The sequence below is a fragment of the Pseudonaja textilis genome, chromosome 3, assembly GCF_049901715.1.
Source record: "Pseudonaja textilis isolate UNSWEBS1 chromosome 3, rPseTex1.2, whole genome shotgun sequence".
Classification (NCBI taxonomy): domain Eukaryota; kingdom Metazoa; phylum Chordata; class Lepidosauria; order Squamata; family Elapidae; genus Pseudonaja; species Pseudonaja textilis.
Genome location: NC_141992.1, coordinates 162937578 through 162958935, shown reverse-complemented (window position 1 = coordinate 162958935; position 21358 = coordinate 162937578). Strand labels below are relative to the sequence as shown.

Here is a 21358-nt window from a genome sequence, read left to right as displayed (position 1 = left end):
TTCCAGTTATATTTGAATCTGTCTGTTTAATCAGGTGTGGTGAAGAGTTACAGACACACGAAGAGCTATAGCTAATAGGGGCCTCAGGCCATCTCTCAACCTACACTTGTCATAGTTCATTTGGGTTTTATTTTTTACTATCCTAGAACAATATTTGTGGTGTTTGTTATTCTTATGTGCCACTTCTTTGTGGAATTGTAATCTTAAAGATATTCTTCTTGCTAAGGAAAACTAAAATTAAAAGAGAGACAGTAATATTCAGAAATTGGTCCCAAGATTGTACATTAAACTAGGAATTTGGGAAAAAAATACTCCAAAAAAAGGTAAAGCATTGTTGCAGAGTAAAATACATGGTATCCAGCTGAATTTAACAGAGAAAATAATATAATTATAGTGGCTATCAAGTGGAAATGATATAAGTCTGATTAGTGGCTGAATTGGTGATTACATATGGCTGTATGTATGTATGTATGGTATTTAAGTTCTTTGGGTATTTTCTCATGTCTTAATATTTGTGCTTATATTATAGCGACGTTTCGGCAGAATCTCATCTGCCATCCTCAGGCTTGTGTATTGGGTTCTTTTTAATCTTGTGTGTCAGGCTTAGCAGCTGTTTTTTGTTTGAATTTGGTGCTGGCTTTCTGCTTTATTTGAATGGTTTTTTCCTCATCTTGATTGGCTGGGACTCTAGGTCTGTTTTTATTGGTCTTCAAGTTGGTGTTTTCTTGATTGGTTGGCAACGTTGTATTTTGTGCATTGGGGTTTCTTAGTGCAGCTTGGTTTCTTGTGAATGGCTGATAATTATTTATTAGGAAGCTAGGTTTTATTTGGGTAGCTGGCTGGGGCATGTTTGGACTGGAGGTATTGGGGGGGGGGGTTGTTTGTGTCCAAGTACTTGCCTGGATTGTGGTATAGAGATTTTTTTGTTTGTGAGTGCAGGCTTCCAGGTGATTGATATTCTGGTCGAGTCATCTCTTCTATTCATACTATTAGGTCTTTTATCAATTTCTATGCCTTCTTTGATGATTCTGTAGCCGGGGTTTTCTATAGTAGCTAGGGTTTTGGTTCCATTGAAGTCGATGCTATGACCTGTGGCTTTTATATGTTGGACTAGTGAGGAAGTGTGTTCCAGCTTTTTTATTGCATTCTTGTGTTCTGCAAGGCATGTACTTATCCTTCTGTTGGTTTGTCCTATGTATGTGGCAGGGCATGATGCGCAGGGTACTTCATATATGCCTTGGACTTTCTAGGTCAATTTTATCTTTGGGGTTTCTTAGGATGGCTGCTATTTTTTTGTCTGTTTTGAAGGCAGTCTTGATGTGATGCCTGCGTAGTATCTTGCTGATTTTGTCTGTTGTACCTCTTATGTAGGGCAGGACAGCTGTTCCATAGATTTGTTCATCTTCTGGGTCTCTATGGTGTTTCAGTGTGTTTTTGTGGATCAGGTCCGTGATTTTGTTGTAATTCAGGTAATTCAGTGATACTGTTTTTATAATACAAGTAGTCCTTCAGTTACAGTGGGTGCAGAAGGAGGGGACTTATGACTAGCTTTCAAAGTTCAATAAGACCTTCTGATAAGCATTTTGGGATAATGAAAAAAATTGGGAAAGCCTGTCCTACAAATTTCAGGGGTCTTACTTTCGGTTGTGATTTCCTCTATCACAACAAGGCTTTTTAAACAGAAGGGCCAGGATTGAGGACAGTTCCTTTTGATTTTCCTCAAGAAAAACGTTCTTCTTTCCCATTCACTTTTTGAGACTAAGCAGGCAATTCCCCAATGTCATGTTATCAGATATGATCAACCCAGAAGCAAAAATCAATTCCTGTCTGACAGATTTGTGTGATGACCACTTGTAAGCAACCAGAACAGTGAATAGGGCTTGCCCACTCATTACAGAAACTTTCACTGATGCCTTTTAGATATCTTGCAGTATTACACTATAATCTACAGATAAATGGATCTTTAAAATGCTTTAAATATTAAATAAAAGTGAGATCCTTTGCTTTTTAATCCAACCAATTCTACTTCAGCTGAAAATGATACCTGTTTCTATTTGATAGCTACAGTCAAGTGTGTGGGACTTAACAAACCTCAGAAGACTCTGAGTTATCTAAATTGAGGACACAGAATATCTGTATTGATTGTCCATTTCAAATTTATGTCTGTGAGGTTTAATTCTATCTTCAATAAATGTTTGTTTGTAGTTTTCAAGACACTAGCTGTCTTTTAAAAATGTATTTAACCCCCAGGGTCAAAAAAGATGAAATCCCACAGAGAGAGGACATAGTTCACCTCTGCATGCCTACAGTCTCACATAAGACAATGTGGTAGCACATCCTGGGATGCCTTTGATATTGTCACTCTGTCTCTGTCTAGTTTCTCTTCTTCTCTACTTAGGTGGATCCTGCTTGTGCTACCCTGCTGTGTTCAGTACTGCATCTTCCATTGAGGCTGTATGCTGCACAGAGGGATGGTAATAATTCTGGGACTCAGCCAAGCACTGACACGTGCAACTCAAGGCAGAAAGCAAAAGAGACTTACAGTCTCTCTCAAGTGTTGCATTAACTTATGTCAGCGGTACAAGTAATAAGACAAGTCTGGGTTGACCTCTCTTGTATGGCTTTAAAATTTATCCCACTTATATTCCACATTTGATCAGACATTTGGTTCTGCTAGACATTTATACAGAGAATGAGTTATTCTCTCATGAGCTGTTCAGAGCATCCAGTAGTGGGAGTTGCTTCAGTCTCTGCATGTCTAGGCTGGCCTTAATTTGAGGAATGCTCCTCCTCCTCCACAGGACTCCTCCCCAGCATTCCCCAGTTTTGGCTCAGCCTCATGAGGGATAGGCAGTGCTTTTTCGTTGCTCCTTGGCCGAAACAGGAGAATTTCTCTTATCAGGTTTGGAGACAGTCAATTCGTCTTTCAGGCTCTCTCAACAAATTGCTTAACAATCTACCCACGCTGCCTCTGGATTTCGATTTCAGGGCTCCCTGTCCACCCTTGGTCAGGCCCCTGGGTATGCCAACTGCTTATACAGCATAGTACTAAATAACAAGCATACTGTAAAATCTCTAATTGAAATGGCAGGTGGTAGTGGTTCCCAGACCTTAACCTCAAGGGTCAAGTATAAATCTCAGCACAAATCTAAACAGACAAAAGGGAATTCTAAGGCCTCAGAAAAAGACTCCAGCAGGCGCCACAAGGCATTGGAAAGACAAATAGGTAAGTGCACATGGGATGCACACAGAACCTCTCAAGCTTCTTCGCCCCCCAGTCCAGTGCCATCTTCCTCTTCTCACCCTCCTCCTCCCCTAGATCTCTCCCTCTTACCAGGCGCAGCATGGCTCCACAGAGTCAACATGCCCAGTGAGCTGGATCACCAACCATGCAAAGGGCACCTGAAGCAACGTTCACACCAAATACTGCTGGTCTTTGACAGGACCAAACTCTTCCAGACCAAGTGCCAGAGAGGATGAAGGCCTGGATGGAGATGGCTATCCATCAGGGAATTGCAGCAGGCCTACAACATGCAGTTCTGACTAGGGATGAGCCTGCACCTGCTAAATATGATTCACAATCAGTTCGATCATTGGCCAGGTCAGAGCAACATTATACCCAGGTACAGTTTCAAGGGGATATGCTCCTCCAAGGGCCGCAGGAGGAGGAGACAGAAGAGGTAGAGCACATTGATCCGATGGAACAGATTGAATCGGGATCAGTGCATGACAGTGACCCAGCCCTTTCAGAAGCGGACCCCTTAGAGAGGGGGATATCTGAGGATAAGGGCCTTGTTCCTGACCAACCTGTATTTACAGGCTTATTCCACCCACAAGTATTCAAATTGCTATTGTTTAAGGCCAAAAACACTGCACGCCTGGACAAACTCCTTCAGAAGAGGGACCAGAAGATCTAATTTTCAGCCAACTGGTAGTCGAGGCAGATGTGATTCCAGTTCCTCACATGTTTGCAGACCTGGTACAGAAACAGTGGGCTTCTGCAAGCAGTGTACCCTGCCCCCATGGGTTATGACAGGAAATACTTTAATTTGGCCTCTGATTTCTTAAAATTGTTGAATGCTCCCGAGGTAGATGAACCTGTTGTGGGATTAGCATCCTCGTCCTCCATTCCCAGTGAAGCGCTGGAGGCATTAAAGCTGGAGGAAAAACAGGCCAAGCTGGCCCTACACAGGGCCCATCAGTCTGATGCGTGAGCTATCAGAGCGGCCACGGCCACTTCCTTCTTTACCCGTTCTTCTCTCAGATGGTTCCGGCTCTTAATGGGAGCATGTCTCCAATTCCAACATTAGAGCACACCAAGACATTGCAAAACTGATTGCAGCCGCTGAATTCTCAGCTGATGCAACCTTTCATGCAGTTAAGTTTTCAGCCAGAGCCATTACTTCACATGTCACAGCATGACGCTTACTATGGTTAAAACATTGGCAAGCGGATATTAAGCACAAATGCAAGCTGGCTTCATCTCCTCTTATGGGAGACAGACGGTTTGGCCCTTCCCTCAATCCGCTACTTATCGAAACTCGAAACAAAAAGAAAATTCTACCTTCCCTTTTTCAGAAGTCAAATCCTAGAAACCCTCTGTCCTTTCGGAAGGGATCCTTTCAGCCCTTTTATCAGGGACTATTTTCAACCAGATACCAGAGACCCCATCTTTCCAACCAGGGCAGCAGCCAGAGAGGTCCGACTTCAGGTTTAGGAACCGAAGTGGTGGCCAGTCCAAGAGATCCTTCCGAGGAGCAGGAAATAGACCTTTCCAGCATCCAAGATAACTCCATGGACCTGACTCCCATTGACGGCCACCTTAAATTATTCGTGGACTAGTGGGACTCCTTAACGTCTGATTCCTAGGTCAGAGACACGATCAGATTTGGCCTGGCACTAGAGTTTCAATCCACTCCCCCAGACTTCTTTATGTCCTGCCCTCTTTCCAGAGATCTGGTTAAACAAAATCTTATGGAAACAGCTATCCAACACTTACTGGACATAAGAGCCATCCAACCAGTAACTACCAAACGACGAGGGCAAAGTTTCTATTCACATCTTTTTGTTGTTCCCAAAAGTTCGGGCAGGTTGGAGAGCAATTTTAGATTTGAAACGTCTTAACCAATTCTTAGTATATCGCAAGTTTAAAATGCACACTCTGCAATCCATCTTACTCAGCAATAGAAAAGGTGACGTCCTTACATCCATAGATCTGATGGAGGCATACTAACATATTCCTTTTTGGCCTTCCCACTATAAATTTCTATGATTCTGTTATAATAACCACCATTTTGACTATGTGGCTCTTCCTTTAGGACTAGCATCTGCCCCCAGGACCTTCACAAAGGTTCTTGCAGCTCTTGCTGCTCATCTCTGACGTGTACCTGTATAACTCCAGTGTTACCTTGATGGTATATTAATTTTGTCATCTTCCGTTCATCAAGCACTCAGATACTCAGACCACATTACAATCCCTACAACTATATGGGTTCTCAATCAATTGGAAAAGGTGTCAGTTAACACTGTTGACTCAATTAATCCATCTGGGGGCAATCATAGATACAGTGGAAGGCAAAGTTTTCCTCTCACCAGATAGACAAAAGAGCATCCATCAATTAGTTAAGGAGATCAGAGTTCAAAGAAGGGTACCCCTAGCTGACCTATCAAAATTGTTAGGCAAGATGATTTCATGTATATCTATTATTCCTTGGGCCCGCCTCCACACTAGATCCCTCCAGTGGTTCCTGTTCGGATCGATTCCAGCGATCCGTCCGAAGCAACTCCAAATACAAGGTCAAGGTTCCATCAGAGGTCCTCACTCCACTGGTGGACCAGACCAGTCATAAACAGATGTTGTCTCTTCAAAGAGCCCCACAGACTTACCATCACCACTGATGCCAGCCTGTTTGGATGGGGAGCTCACTTTCAATCGCTCACAGCCCAAGGCCGCTGGTCCTCCATAGAACAGTCATGCAGCATAAACTGGCTGGAGCTTTGAGCAGTACACCTGCCTCTCCACAGCTTCCTTCCACAGGTACATAATCAACACATATTAACCGACAACCTAACAGCAAAAGCTCACATAAACAAACGGGAGCACACAGTCGAAACACCTCATGCGGGAAGCAGAGTGCTTGTGTCATTGGGCGGAGAGCAACCTACTTTACATCAGAGCAGAGCACATTTCGGGACTGTCGAATACACAGGCAGACTGGCTAAGCAGGGCCAGGATCAATCAATCGGAGTGGCACCTCCATCTGACCCTGTTTCAAGATGTGGCAGGACATTTGGACACCTGGTGGTAGACCTGTTCGCTTCCCCCCTCAACGCTCAGCTCCTGAGATTTTTTTCCAGGTACCCCTCTCAAGGAGCAGAGAACTTCAATTCGCTCTACTGCCGTTGGCCCCCGGGACTTCTGTATGCATTCCTGCCATTTCCACTGCTTCCCAAGGTCATCCAGAAGCTGCTAGATGAGAGGGTGGAGCTGCTTCTAGTAGCTCCTTACTGGCCCAGACGGCCGTGGTTTGCAGACCTCCGCAGTCTATCCATATCAACACCATGGAGAATTCTGCTGGACAGGGTCTTGCTAACCCAGGGACCCCTTCAACATCCGGACTCTCAATGGTTGCACCTGACCATCTGGAGGTTAAGCGGAGTCGTCTGAAGAGTGAAAAGTTTTCCAACAGAGTTATCACCACCATTCAAGCCGCCAGACACCCCTCAACAACTTGCATTTACAATGCCACATGGTCCAGTTTCTGCAAATGGTGTACCAAGTCTCAAACTGATCCCATCTCTCCATCTGTGGCTCAAATCCTAGCTCCATCTGTGGGTAGAGTTCTTACAAGAGGGGCTTGACAAAGGATTATCACCTAATACATTGAAAAGACAGGTGGCGGCTTTGGCATCAGTTATCACTTGCAAAGATCTATTATCTCTTTCCCATCACCCACGCATATGGAATTTCCTTTGAGGAGCCACAAATTTATGCCCACCAGCGGTATAACTGTTATCCCACCTGGAACCTTAACAAGGTCCTTGTTGCACTCACTAAGGGCCCTTTTGAACCCTTGAAATCATCAAGTCTCCAATTTCTGACAGATAAAGTAGTTTTCCTTGTAGCGATCACTTCCGCTCGTCGTATTTCGGAACTTGCAGCTTTGTCGATCAGACAAAATCTTTGTGCCTTCCATTCTGACCAGGTGGTCCTTCGTCCTGATCCTACGTTTATACCCAAAATTAACTCTGCTTTTCACAGGGCACAAGAGCTGATACTTCCTAATTTTTGTCCCAGATCGTCCCAAGGGTTGGAACTACAATGGCATCAGCTTGATGTCAGGTGAGCATTGCGAATATATATTCACCGCACGGCAACTTTAGAAAAACGGAAGCCTTATTTGTATAATTTCAGCCCAACACTCAGGGATGCAAGGTCTCATCTTCCACAATTGGCCGTTGGCTACAGGCTGTGATAGCGAAAACATATCAGACTCAATCACAGGTGCCCAGGGGCATAATGGCTCATTCAACAAGGAGTGCAGCAACATCGACAGCGTGGGTCACACAGGCACCAGTAACTGAAATTTGTCACACTGCAATCTGGGCCAAAGAAAAGTTTGTTGCTCTGCACATTCACATTTCTAAAGTAAGGAAAACTGATATTGATCACTTCAATTGAGAGACTTAAGAATTTATGATTTTTTTTCAGAGCAGATCCAATAATTTGCTCAATCTTCAAAGCAGATAACTTTCAAATGTTAGTTTGTAACAGAGAAGATAAATTAAAATAAGAAATGAGAAAAATGATGGCTGGAAATTGAGTAGTTTTTAACCTTGTTATTGTTATTACTTCATATTAGAACTTGTGTGTTTTGTCTATAAATGAAATTCATATACTATCTAGTTGAATGTTGTTTTACAAACTGATATAGACACATGATTTAATTCAATGGAGACTTCTTCCAGATAAGAATATATTATATTTGAAGTTCTACCCTATAAACTACTAGTAATTATGAAATTTGAAATTTGCTGTTTTTTACTATCTCATTTGAGGCTCCACTCACCCAATCTGAGTGAAGACAGACTGATTGCTGAGGGTCCCATATATTAATAGATACAATGAAAGAGAATGAAGGATTATAAAAATTTGGATCTTCCAGAAGGGCTTTGCTGATTGATTTATGATGAAAATTTTCAGTGCCAGATAATTATATTGGTGTTACTACTGTATTTATTGTTATTTTATTAATCTTCATTATTATTACTTTTCCTGGGATACACCACTTAGAATCACAATAGGGTAAATCTGTATATCTTAAAATAAAATGAATAAATATGAAATTTGGCATCTTCAGTGCTCTGCTGTTCCCATGTTGCCATGCCACTTGAGTAGCTGTTCCAATTTTGACTGAGGCACCACTCAGTTGCAAAGTCCTGTTTTGCAAATCACAATGCCAAGTTTTATGGGACAAACGAGTGATGTCACAAAAATCTCCAATGAAGAGAAAGATACTGATTTAGGAAGCAACCTTTTCTACCAGTTAGAATTTTTCTCAACCTTAGAAAAATTGCTGTAATATATTTTCTCCCATGAGCTGTTCAGAGCATCCAGTGATGGGAAGGTGCTTCAGTCCCTTCTAGGAAGGCTGGGCTTAAACTTGAGGACACTCCTCCTCCTCCTCCACGAGATTCCTCCTTAGTGTCCCCAGTTTTAGCTCAGCCTTTCTCAGACAGGTTGTGTTATTGTTTTCCTGGTCGGAACAGAACACTGGCGATTTAGCTGATTTAGCTGATTTATTTCTCAGGTCAGGTAATACCATAGTTTCTGTCACCAACCACCCCCCTGGAAACCTCCAAAAGTCATTTCGCTCAGGTTTTTTGTTTTGTTTCATTTTGTTTTTACATTCCGGCCTACCAAGGCTAAAGCCTCATAAACAGGGAGGCTTATCTTTCCAATCTGCCCAGAGGCTAAAAGCCTCTCATTTCAGAGACGCTGCCTTAAACAAGGCTTATCTCTCCGATCTCCCAGCTGGCTGAATAAATGCTCTGTTCCTTCGAGATTTGAAGCTTCCATTTAAAAGTGCAGCCCTTTCCCCTTTTTATTACGAGGCTTTCCCCGCAGAACACCTCAGGGCAGGGAATTAGCCCCTGAGCCTTCCCGCTGAGCGGTTTTGCTTTCAGCAGGCTGGGCGGTGATAGCTGCTTTCGTTTTCATTCTGCCACACAGCCAGCATTTTAAAGGCCGCATGGTTAAATTTGCTGAGTAATTGTTTTTGTCTGTGAGGAAAGTTACCCAACAAGGGTTCCCTTTTTGGGGATCTGGGAAGGAGGAGTCCCTGCCACCAGTCCACTGGATGATAGAGGACTTGAACTGCTGGATTCCACAGGGAATAAGTGCAGCTAAACTGATCTAATTATCAGTTATAGACCTCTGTGCCCTCATATAGGTGCCAGGTCTGGAGGGGGGTGTTCTGGAGATATTTGATATTAAAAATACTTTATTCAAAAATTGACTTGATTGACTTAAATTCTACAAATCTTTAAGTTATTAAAAGATAGATAGATAGATAGATAGATAGATAGATAGATAGATAGATAGATAGATAACAAAGCAAAACAGAACAAGGAAACAACATTTGTTTCACATTTATTCCAGGATCCCCTGCCCCTTAAGGGAGCAGGCCTCTAGGTGTTCCAGCCACCTAATTTCATAGCCTCTTTCCATTGCTATCAAAGGCATTACCATGGCCAGCAGCTACAACTCCAGATCTAGACTAACTGCTAAAAATAGAGATAAGTCCACGGAGCCCAAAAAGACCTCTAAGGCAGCAGAGAAAGATGCACACAGATGCCATTAGGCATTAGAAAGGCAGGTGGAAAAATGTACACAAGCAGCTGTACAGCCTACTTCTTCACCACTCATCATACCCTCTACCTCACAGGCCCAGAACCCTCCAACTGCCCCTCTGGATTTATCCAGAAGGAGCAGCATATCAATACAACCTCCCCAGGAGGCTCTTTCTAACATTCTCTCCCCAAGGAGGGCCCCAGAGACAACATTCATGCCAACTGCAGCTGGCCTCAGAAAAAGGGAGGAACTTCTGGAGGAAATCCCTGTCAACATGAGGGCGTGGATGGAGCTAGCTATCCAGAAGGGCAGCTTTGGTTTGCAGATCTCTTTCTGAACGATCTCTGGGCATCACGGATTCACATCTTCATAAGGTACCCCCCCCTGCAGAACTATCATTGCCCACTGTCAGAGACCCTCAGTACACACAGGATATGGGAGATCAAGGGGATCCAATGGATCAAATGGAGAAGGGGTCGGTACACACAGTTGACCAGGTATTGTCAGAGGTAGATCCGCTAGAAAGGGGGATGTCTGATGATGAAGGTCTCTCACCTGACCTCCCTGTATTTACAGGATTATTCCACCCACAATTATTTAAATCCCTGTTGTTTAAGGCCAAGAACACCGCACGGCTGGGTAATACGAGTATCCCTCCCTTACCAAATACTCCAGGGGAAGCAGAGGATCTCATATTCTTTCAACCAGTCACTGAGGCAGAGGTTATCCCTGTGCCACATGTTTTCCAATTTAGTACAAAAACAATGGGCTGCAGCAGCCTCATATCCCGCTCCCACAGGACATGATAAAAAATACTATAATTTGGCACCCGAGTTCTCTAAATTTCTAAACACTCCAGAAGTGGACGAGCCTATCATTGCACTTGCATCTTCCTCAGCCATCCCAAGTGAAGCTGAAGAGGCTCTCAAGCCTGAGGAAAAGTGGGTGGAATTAGCCCTCTGCAGGGCACACATCTCGGATGCATGGGCCATCAGAGAAGCCACAGCTGCCTCCTTTTTCACCAGATCATCTCTCAAATGGCTCCGCCACCTGAGGGATACCATTCCAGCCTCAAGCATTAGGGCACATCAAGATGTGGCTAAATTAATTGCCGCTACAGAGTTTTCGGTAGATGCTATCTTCAATGTAGTTAAATTTTCCTCTAGGGCCATTGCTTCCCAAATTGTGGCTAGAAAGTTACTTCAGCTCAGGCATTGGCAGGCAGATGTCAAGCACAAGTGGAGGCTTGCCTCAGCTCCCATCTCGGAGAACAAACTATTTGGCAGTGCGCTTGAACCCTCCTAATTGAAACCAGAACCAAAAAGAAAATTCTTCCCTCTCTTTTTCATTGATCAGAGTTCAGATCACCACAGCCCTTTTGTAGGGGTTCCTTTCACCCCTTCTACTAACCCTACTATCCAAGATTTCAAAGACAGCCTGGATTCAGATAACAGACAGATAGAGTTGAACCTGGGGACATATACAGAAGGGGACTCCATCTTAGGAGACAATTTCGAGGAACAGGATCTAGGCCCTTCCACAGGTCCAAATAACAACCACAACGAGATTCCCATTGGCGGTCGCCTAAAAAGGTTTGCCGACCAATGGGACTCCTCTACATTGACACATGGGTCAGGAACACAGTACGATTTGGTCTGGCACTGGAGTTCAGCTGCACCCCCCTGGATTTTTTTATGAAGTCCCCAATTTCCAGGGATGCAGAAAAAAGGTTTCTCATGGACACAGCCATAGCACATCTACTAGAGATCCGGGCCATACAACCTGTCCCTTCTAATCAAAACGGTCTTGGTTTTTATTCGCACTTCTTCACGATCCCTAAAAGTTCAGGGTGATGGATGGCAATCCTGGACTTAAAACATCTAAACCAATATTTAGTTTACCGAAAATTTAAAATGACCACTCTCCAATCCATCTTACTTAGCATCAAAAAAACCGATGTCCCTACCTCCATAGACCTCACGGAAGCTTACTTACATATCCCAATTAGGTCCTCACATTTCAAATTCCTTCGTTTCTGTTGCAATGACGTCCATTACAAATATATTGCTCTCCCATTTGGCCTAGCTTCAGCTCCCAGAACTTTTACAAAGGTCTTGGCTGCCTTGGCAGCATCACTCAGAGATAGGTCCATCCAACTTCAATGCTACTTGGATGACATTCTTATTCTGGCATCTTCCATCAATCAAGCAAATTCAAAACTCAAACTACACTTGTAACCCTACAACAACATGGGTTCTCAATCAATTGGTCAAAAAGTCATTTAACACCCTCTACTAGACTCATTCACCTAGGCACCATCATTGACACCCTGAAAGGCAAAGTTTTCCTCTCCTCTGACAGACAAGAAAGCATTAGAGATTTGGCTCAACAGATCAGAACTCTTAGGAAAGTACAACTATGTCTCCTTTCTAAATTGCTCGGAAAAATGATTTCTTGTATTTCTATTATCCCTTGGGCCCGGTTCCATGCAAAAACCCTGCAATGGTTCCTGTTGCCATACCAACGCGCCGGGAGAGACGACACCAGGACTTGTGTAAAAGTTCCATCAACCGTTCTCAGGTCTCTACGATGGTGGACATGAGCCGAAATCAACAAGGGATGCCCTTTCAAGGATCCACACAGGTCGATCGTTACAACAGACGCCAGTCTAGTGGGATAGGGCCCCCACTTCCAATCACATACAGCGCAAGGCCTTTGGATGGATTCAGAGAAGGCACACAATATCAACTGGCTAGAACTGAGAGCAGTGACTTGGCACTTCGACAGTTCCTTCCGCATCTCCATTGCAAACATGTGCTCGTCTTAACAGACTATGTAACTACAAAGGTCCATCTCAACAAACAAGGGGGCACTCATTCCAATCTACTAATGAGGGAAGCAGAAAGACTATTCCTGTGGGCCGAAATCCATCTTCTCTCTCTAAAGGTGGAGCACATATCTGGAGTAGCGAATGTATAAGCGGATTGGCTCAGCAGAGCCACATTGGACAATCAGAGTGGCGTCTGGACCCCAAGATCTTTCTGGAGGCTATTCAGAGGTTGGGCCAACCGGTAGTCGACCTGTTTGCCTCCCCAATCAATGCACAGCTTCCCCGATTCGTTTCTCGCTACCCATTGCAGGGAGAGGAGGACATGAATGCCCTCAGATGTCACTAGCCCACTGGACTGCTATACGCCTTTCCTCCCCTCCCTGTGATCCCCAAATTGATTCAGAAGTTGCTGGAAAAAAAACGGACCTGCTATTAGTGGCTCCTTATTGGCCAAGATGAGCATGGTTCGCGGACCTGAAGGACCTCTTGACGGTACCACCATGGAAGATCCCATCATTGGTCATATTGCTATCTCAAGGCCCAGTGCTACACCCGGAACCCCAATGGCTAAACTTAGCCGTATGGAAGTTGAACAGTGACATCTGAGAGATGAACACCTTTCTACTCAAGTTATTCACACTATTCAGTTGGCTTGACGTCCTTTGGCGAACTGAATCTATGAGGCCACCTGGTCTAGCTTCTGCCATTGGTGTCAGAAGGTTCAGATCAACCCCACTTCCCTATCAGTAGAGCAGTTATTAGAATTTTTACAGGAGGGCCTAAACAAAGGGTTATCACCCAAGACTCTGCGGAGACAGGTGGCGGCCCTGGCTTTGGTCATATCTTGGGATGATCTTACCTCCATATCTCAGTACCCTCGCATGTGCAGTTTTCTGTGCGGTGCCAAGAACTTGAGGCCCCCGCGTAGTTCACTGATATCCAACTTGGGACTTAAATAAGGTACTATTGGCCCTTACTACAGGTCCCTTCGAGCCACTAAGGACCATGATGCTTCAATTTCTAACCTACAAAGTAGTTTTCCTGATAGCAATTACGTCTGCCCGAAGAATCTCTGAACTAGCTGCATTATCAGTGCGCAAAGATCTCTGCATTTTCCATTCAGATAGAGTGGTTCTCAGACCAGATCCCTCCTTCATTCCAAAAGTTAATTCGGCATTCCATAGAGCTCAAGAGCTGGTGCTCCCAAATTTTTGCTCATATCCATCACACAGGCTCGAACACCAATGGCACCGCTTGGACGTAAGAAGAGCCTTAGACATAAAGTGCATGGCGCCCTCCAGAAAGACAGAAGCCCTCTTTGTGCCCTTTCAGCCTAACACTCTGGGGTGCAAGGTTTCCCCCTCTACCATAGGTAGATGGCTAAGGGCCACCATCTCTAAGTCGTATGACTCTCACTCGATTCCAGTGCCCCAAGGCATTACCGCTCACTCCACCAGGAGTGCAGCCACCACAGCAACATGGGCGACCCAAGCTACAATAGAGGAGATTTGCCGAGCTACAACCTGGGCTTCTCCATCTCCATTTATTAGAAATTATAAAATTGACATATTTGCTTCTGCTGAGGCTTCATTCGGTAGGCGAGTTTTGCAGCAAGTTATTTCAGAGACAATTAGGTCTGCAACCCAGATGGAGTCCCTCCCTTAGGACTGTGCCAAGCTTTGGTATGTCCCATCACTAGATGCTCTGAACAGCTCATGGGAGAAAGGGTGTTGGTACTTACCTGATACGCCCATTCTCTGTGAGCTATGAAGAGCATCCAGCCCCTCCCTTTTATTCCATCTGTTAATGGGTCTGTTCCGGCCAGGGTTATTACATAGGCTTAAGCATATAGGGTATCAATACCTTGGCTTCGCAAAACTGGGGACGCTAAGGAGGAGTCTCGTGGAGGAGGAGGAGTGTCCTCAATTTTAAGCCCAGCCTTCCTAGAAAGGACTGAAGCACCTTCCCATCACTGGATGCTCTTCACAGCTCACAGAAAACGGGTGTATCAGGTAAGTACCAACGCCCTTTCTGAATCTCCTTCCCTATCATTTCAACCAAATGTTCTGCTATGCTCCCCACAGTGACAGAGAACCATACTAGTTGTTGAGTTTCATTAGCATTCAGTGTCTCCTTTTTTCCCCCCAAAGTTTTATTAATTAAAAAAAAAACCATAAACAAACAAAATGCAAAACATGAAAACATAAAACATCTTTTTTGAAAGCAGCTTGATCCCGGGTTACATCTCTTCGTACAGATACAAATTCAAGTTCATGCTCATTTTTATATACCATTCCATATCTTATTACCATTCTACATTTTCTATATAGCTTCTCCCCTTTTTTAACTCTCTTAATTCTATTTTATTTTTTTCATCTCAATTTAAATCATTATACTTATATCCTTTGTCTGTCCTGTTTCAACTGTCTATTATCTTTTCTCATTAAAACAAAATTTCTCCTGTAATCACTGATTGGAGTATGACTCCTTTATATCTTTCCCCTAAATTTATAACACTTAATATAATACAATAACTCATTCAGATTCTGCTTAGTACATTCTAAAGCTACACACTATATTTTTAAAAAAGAAGAAATTATAAATGTTTAATATAATTAAAACAACAATCCATACCAGTTCAACTCCATCATTAAAGTTAATATTCATTTAAATCTTAAACATTTTACACATTACTTTTCAAATAGGTATCATGCTTCTATGGGAACACTTATACATTTTGTGTAGTTACTCCCCTCACATTTCACTTATATTTTAAAACATTGTGTAATTAAAATGTTTCCATTCCTTCCTAATTCAATTCTCTCATTTATTTCATTTCATTTATTTTGTTCAAAAAAAGTTTCACTAAATTACACTAAGTATTTTATCCCATTTTAATCATATATTGTTCCAATTTTCTAACATTATTTCTAATACAAATATAACAATACAATCTTATGTACCTTTGCAGAATCTCATTTTCAGTTACATTTTACCCATTATCTCTAAATAAGTCCTGTTTCTTTACATCTTGCTCCAAATCTTTGTAACTTCTCTTCCTCCCTTGTTTCTTCACTGTACCTTTTTTACCCCCTTGTTTCTCCATCTCTATTTCCCTCTTCTGTGTTCCCCTTTTCTGTTGCTTTCTGACATTATATCCACTTTTCACCTTATTTTTCCCTTTTTTGGTTGTTTTTTTAGGTCTTAAATTCTCCATTCTCTTTCCCCCCTTTCCCCTTTCTTCCTCAGATACAGTTACTTGTTCATTAAAGGTGGCTTCTTCTTTGTCCCAATCCTCTTGTTGTGCAGTCTTTTCTTGTAGCTTCTCATAGGTGCAGATCGCCATTTCTAAGAAATGAAAAACAGAGCCAAAAGAGCCCTTCCCTTCTTGTTCCTCTTCTTTATATTTTTTGAATTCCATTTTCAGTTCATCCACAAGTGATGCCATTGTAAAAAAAATTTTAAACAACCACCCAATTGTTTTTAATCATTCAAATATAGTTTCCAGAAGTCCCAGAGTCACCAAACAATCCAAATACACACAAGCTATTTCATTTAACCTTTCTTCTTTTTTCACTTTCTCTTCCTGGGGTTACTATTTAGTTATAAAGTTCCAGTTAAAATGTATCTTTTAGAAGTCTTGTTACAATTTAACTTTAGATTCTTTTAAATTCCAAGCAGCCTCCTCCAGCCAAATCTTGCTCTTATTCTTTTCCTCTCCCACTTACAGCAAAAAAAAAAAAGTTTTTTAAGTGTTCAGAAATCTTTATTGTCCCCTTGGCATTTAATCCAGTTTAATTACCTGATGGTGCCAAAGCGGATTTTTCCAATTTTTCATTCATCTGCTGTCAACGTAAGGAAGGAGAGTGAGAAAAAAAAAAAACTTTCCCTTTTCACGTTCATTCGCTACTTCCGAATCTTCTTTGGGAGCGATGTATCTTTTATAAGACTTAAATTCCAGGGTATCTCAGTTGTTGCTTCTTGTCCCTGTCAGCAAAAACTTTCACTTCTTAACTTCCTCCTGCACTTTCTTTTCCGGCTGAGTGCTTCTTTGAGGTGGCCATTTCTGACCGCCGCTCTACTGCCTTTGGGAAAGGGAGTTTAGCCGGCTGGGGAGGAAAGATGCGGCTTCTCTCGACCCTGCTGGAATTTCCCCCCTCTTCGCACACCTCTACGGGTGGCTTAGCCCCAAAGCCAAGTGGCTCGGGGTGCTCTAGCAGCAAGCCCAGGCAGAAACCGTGCACGATCGCAGATTCCTGTCTGCCGCCGAAGCGCTGCAAACCGGAACTCAGCATTCAGTGTCTCCTGATCATCTTGTATATAATGAGGTACTGAATGATCTGTGATCATTCATTTTCTTTGCCTTGTCAAACACAGATATTTTGGGCTTCAGTCTCTCTTTCCCTCTCTTCCTCCCTCCCCCACTCTCTCTCCCCTCTCTCCCTTGGAAAAGATTTCTCTTTAAAAAATATGTTGCAAATGCCTTCCACATCTTTTTTCCTAATTTCCACTTGCCATTAATTTTGTGGTCTCTGTTACCAATGTATGGTGTTCCCTATATACCTTATTATCTTTGCATAAAAGCAAGGCCCAGCATCATACTGAACATGTAACATAATGCAGAGTTTTACTCAGCCAGATATACAATTTCTATTTCACTATTTCTGCCTTAGTGTTGCAGATACCAACTCTGTGCAAGAAAAGCTAGAGGCAATATGTAGACTGGAACAAAGTCATTCAGAAAGCTTGAATGTTGATTGATTGATCAAAGGTTCTGAGTTTTAGTCTTTGCTTTAACTTTAAAAGATAAGAGAACCTGCCAGCCTTCTCTCCATTTAAAAGATTAAACATTTCAACAGCTCTACAAAAGAGAGTAGTTTTAGCTTTGTAGGCTTTCGAAAATATCCTTCCAGTGGAACTTTAAAAAAAAGATTCTTATCAATCTGAGTCAGGAAATTTTTTCAGTTACAGAACTAAGTTCTTTACTGTCTTTATAAAAATAATCTGGGGGAATCTTCTATATTTTTCTAAAGATAAACTATATATATAGTGGTCTGGACATCTTATTTAACCATGACTTCTGAAAACCAGACTTTGTTCCAATTTTCCTGTCCATTAATATAGGCAACATAAGACAAGTTTGGTCAGTTATATATGAACAGAACTCTAATGTCCTAAAAAAATTATGGAGTACCTCATTGCAGTATAATTATTTTTGCAAATAATTCATTCAATCTAGGTGGTGGTACTCTATAATATTAGGAAAGTTTAAGGTATACCAAATGTATTTTTGAAGGTATTAGATAAAAATATATTTAATCACCTGCCACATGAGTTTTGTCAGTTTAAAAAAAAAAGTGAATTACAATAGGCATGAATACTTTTTTTTAATATGCTATCAGTTTAATTGTTGAATTGATTGATTACATTTAAGTTTAATCATTAATCTGTATTTAAGGGAAGAAAATATATAAATTATCTTAGTTTTCTGTCATGGTAATTTCATTTATAACAATACAGACCGTTATTTTTATTCTATTAGAAAAATGTTTTATTCCTGATCTTTAACTGTTTTGATAAATTTGCCTGAAATATTTTGAAGATTTACTGTTTTTCCTTTTTTTCTAAATGGATGATACATTAAGGTACAATAATGGGTTGATTTTGGTATGGATCAAAATCCAGAATATTAAGAACATTTATGGTTTTATCATACTTTTTCCTCATCAGAAATGTTCAAGTCACATTTTACTTCATTAGCCTAACAGCAGTATATATACATGGTATTGAAAATGAGCCATTTTGTTTTAAAACAGATTGCAGATGAAAAGAAACCATTCATTGCTTACTGTAATTACTAGAGCACTAATTACCTCTAATCACTGACATCCAGGGTCAATAAGGATGACAACAGAAACAGCCTTTCAAAGCAAGCTGTAATTTATTTTTTATTATTATAGCTATCACATTTTGCTAGAAGCGTTAAAAGTTGTTGATTTATATTTTATTTTATTTTTTCTATTTGCAGTTTGACGGTGAAAATATGTACATGAGTATGACAGAGCCGAGCCAGGAGTATGTGCCAGCCAGCCAGGTGGGTTAATTAATCTTCTCTGTCTTGTTTCAAATTGTAATTAAACAAATTCAAAGAATTGCATTGCAAATGAATGGCACTATCAGTAACTGCTGCAATCAGAAATAATCATAATTTATAAACAAAGCATTTAAGCCTTCTTCCTAGCTAATGAGATAGCACTGATAAAGCACCAGAGTTGACAGTTGCTGAAGACACTACCTTGTTTGTGCTCCAGAATGGAAGCAGCTGTTTTGCCAGCATGATCGTTACCAAACAGTTGTTATACCTTTGGAGAGTAATCTTTACAGGTGCCTGCTATTTGTTTATCTAGCTGCAGATAAGTTAATCATTGTCTGCCACATGTGCTAGACTATTGTCTATTGCTTTACTGTTGTATGCAGACCTAGTTGACAAAATGGCTGGTTCAGATTTGAAGGATGATGGAGAGATTGTCATAAGTGGGAAGTCATGGTATCTAAGTGCTTTCCAATCCATTGTTTCTCTTATTCAGAAAAGGCCTGCTAACCTGGGAGGAAGGTCCAGCTAATCCAGAAATAAGTCAGCAAATAATTGATCACATGTGGGTATACCACGAAGAATAAAGATAATAGTCTTCCATTGCTAATAAATGGTTATTAATAGCATAATTGTTTTAAATATGATACCTTTATTTAGATAGTATTTAGTGGCCATTAAAAATATATCCTGCCATGCCTTTGAAAAAGAGATCACATGATTAATGCAGCATTAATGTAATTTCTTTTGTTTGTGCCATATCATGTCATTGGAAGAACCCAAGCTTTTAAGGATTAGGCAACATTGGCAATATAGAATCATAGCAGTACATAAAGTCAGTTTATTAAAGCAAAGATTTTACTAACATCTGACTCAGAATGTTGCTTTTATGTAAAAATGTAGGAGGCACAGAGATAAGAGGGGTCAGCCTAAAATCCCTACATAGTCACAAGGAAACTAAATCCAACTTCCCTTGCATTCCATTGACCAATATTTAGCTCCAAGCAAGTGCTAACCATTGGTTCGTTGGTGCATCTAGACATTGCAGACAATGCACTGTTAATGTTCAGTTAATGTTCATAAATGTGTACTTTTGCCCATGGTGAAAAATAGATGAAAAAGTACAACCATCTATTTTTTTTCAGATTGATAGTTTACATTGTTCATGCATAGATCATGCACTATAATATACATGTTATTTAATTGGCCTATAAACAATTACAGCATTCCTGTGTACAATTTTATCCAAGAGCTGAAAATAAAATGAATTGAAAGTGGATATAAGTTAATGCTTCTGTTAGAAGTATCTAAATAGGGTCCCTAAATGTTTCAGTAGGAATCTGTTTTTTTCTAGAATTGGTCAAGCTGAGATACCAAATTACCATATTTATACACATGAGTCCTGTCCTGGTTTTAGTGATGATGATATCCATTCAGTTGTGTCTGACTCTTGGCAATTCTATTGGCCAGGTCTTTCCACATCTTCCAGTCTTGCACTACTTCTTTGAATTGTTCTATACTCTGGCTGGTCAACTTTGATGCTGTGTTAATTGGTAGCCTGGTTTCCTTTTACCATTAATTCTTCCAAATATAATTGCTTTTTTTTCTAGTGAATTGCCCCAAATGATATCACCAAACTGGTTTCACTACTCTCACACAATTGGTATGGCAGTTCATAATTTACTCAATGGATAACATTTAAAGGATGTCTTAGACACTTGCCTGAATGATTTGCATTTTAAATAGGAGCGTATAGAAGAATAGTCCAAAATCAGTTCAAGGTTCCAAAAGCCATGCCAGAGTTGTCAGTCAATCCAGAAGTTAGAGATTCAAAGTTTCTTACATAAACAAGGTTCATAGGAATTTCACAGAAGAAGCAAAGATCAGACGTTTTCAGCAAAGGGAACATGGGTCAGGACTGCCAGTTAAATTAGACTGCTACCACTAATCAAGAGATTTACTCCCTTGTTTGTCACAAAGCCTGATGGAAAGACTCTGCTCTCTACTTGTAAGGGATGGGGAGGCTTTATATTATTTCCATCTGGCTACTCCAGCTGTCCAGGTAATGCCTGTTTTTTATCCACCTCATTTGACTCTGGGATGGTGTCTCCTGGGGTTTATATCCACAGATTCAGCTGGAACTGCTTGTTGAGAGCTTTGGTTATGATAGGTGTAAGCCTTAAATAGCTGTGATGTAATTCAGTAATTAGAAGTTTGTAAAAGTTAGCTAGGTTCCTGGGACTAAATTTAAGTAAAAAGCATATAGTTACGATGCTCTTTTTTAATTTATGAAAGTTATTTGTTGATGTGTTGTTTATTTATAAGCTAATGGGTTATTTAGGGAAGTAAGAAAAGAAAACACTGTAATTGAAATATCACCAAATCTCATCTAGGGGATCCAGTAATGCTGTATATAACACGTCAAAAAATGGTTTCCCCCAGATTGTAGGTTAATTTTTTTAAAAAAAAAATATTTTCCAATAAGCATCTTATTCAGAAGTTGAATTCCTAAAAAAACAGCATTTTAAATATTATTTAAGTGGAACATTTGAAAACTACTAAACATACTTCTGCCATAATTATA

The 21358-nt window shown here is 41.1% G+C and overlaps 1 protein-coding gene across 2 annotated transcripts in view; it reads left to right on the top strand.

Annotated features, from left to right (window-relative positions):
• The window catches only part of TOX (thymocyte selection associated high mobility group box), a 215380-nt gene that overhangs the window by 91323 nt on the left and 102699 nt on the right, over window positions 1-21358 (top strand). For both annotated transcript variants that reach the window (XM_026706175.2, XM_087931273.1), the window contains exon 2: window positions 18712-18777. In XM_026706175.2, coding sequence (XP_026561960.1) covers window positions 18712-18777 — 66 coding nt within the window. The remainder of the gene's footprint in view (window positions 1-18711; window positions 18778-21358) is intronic.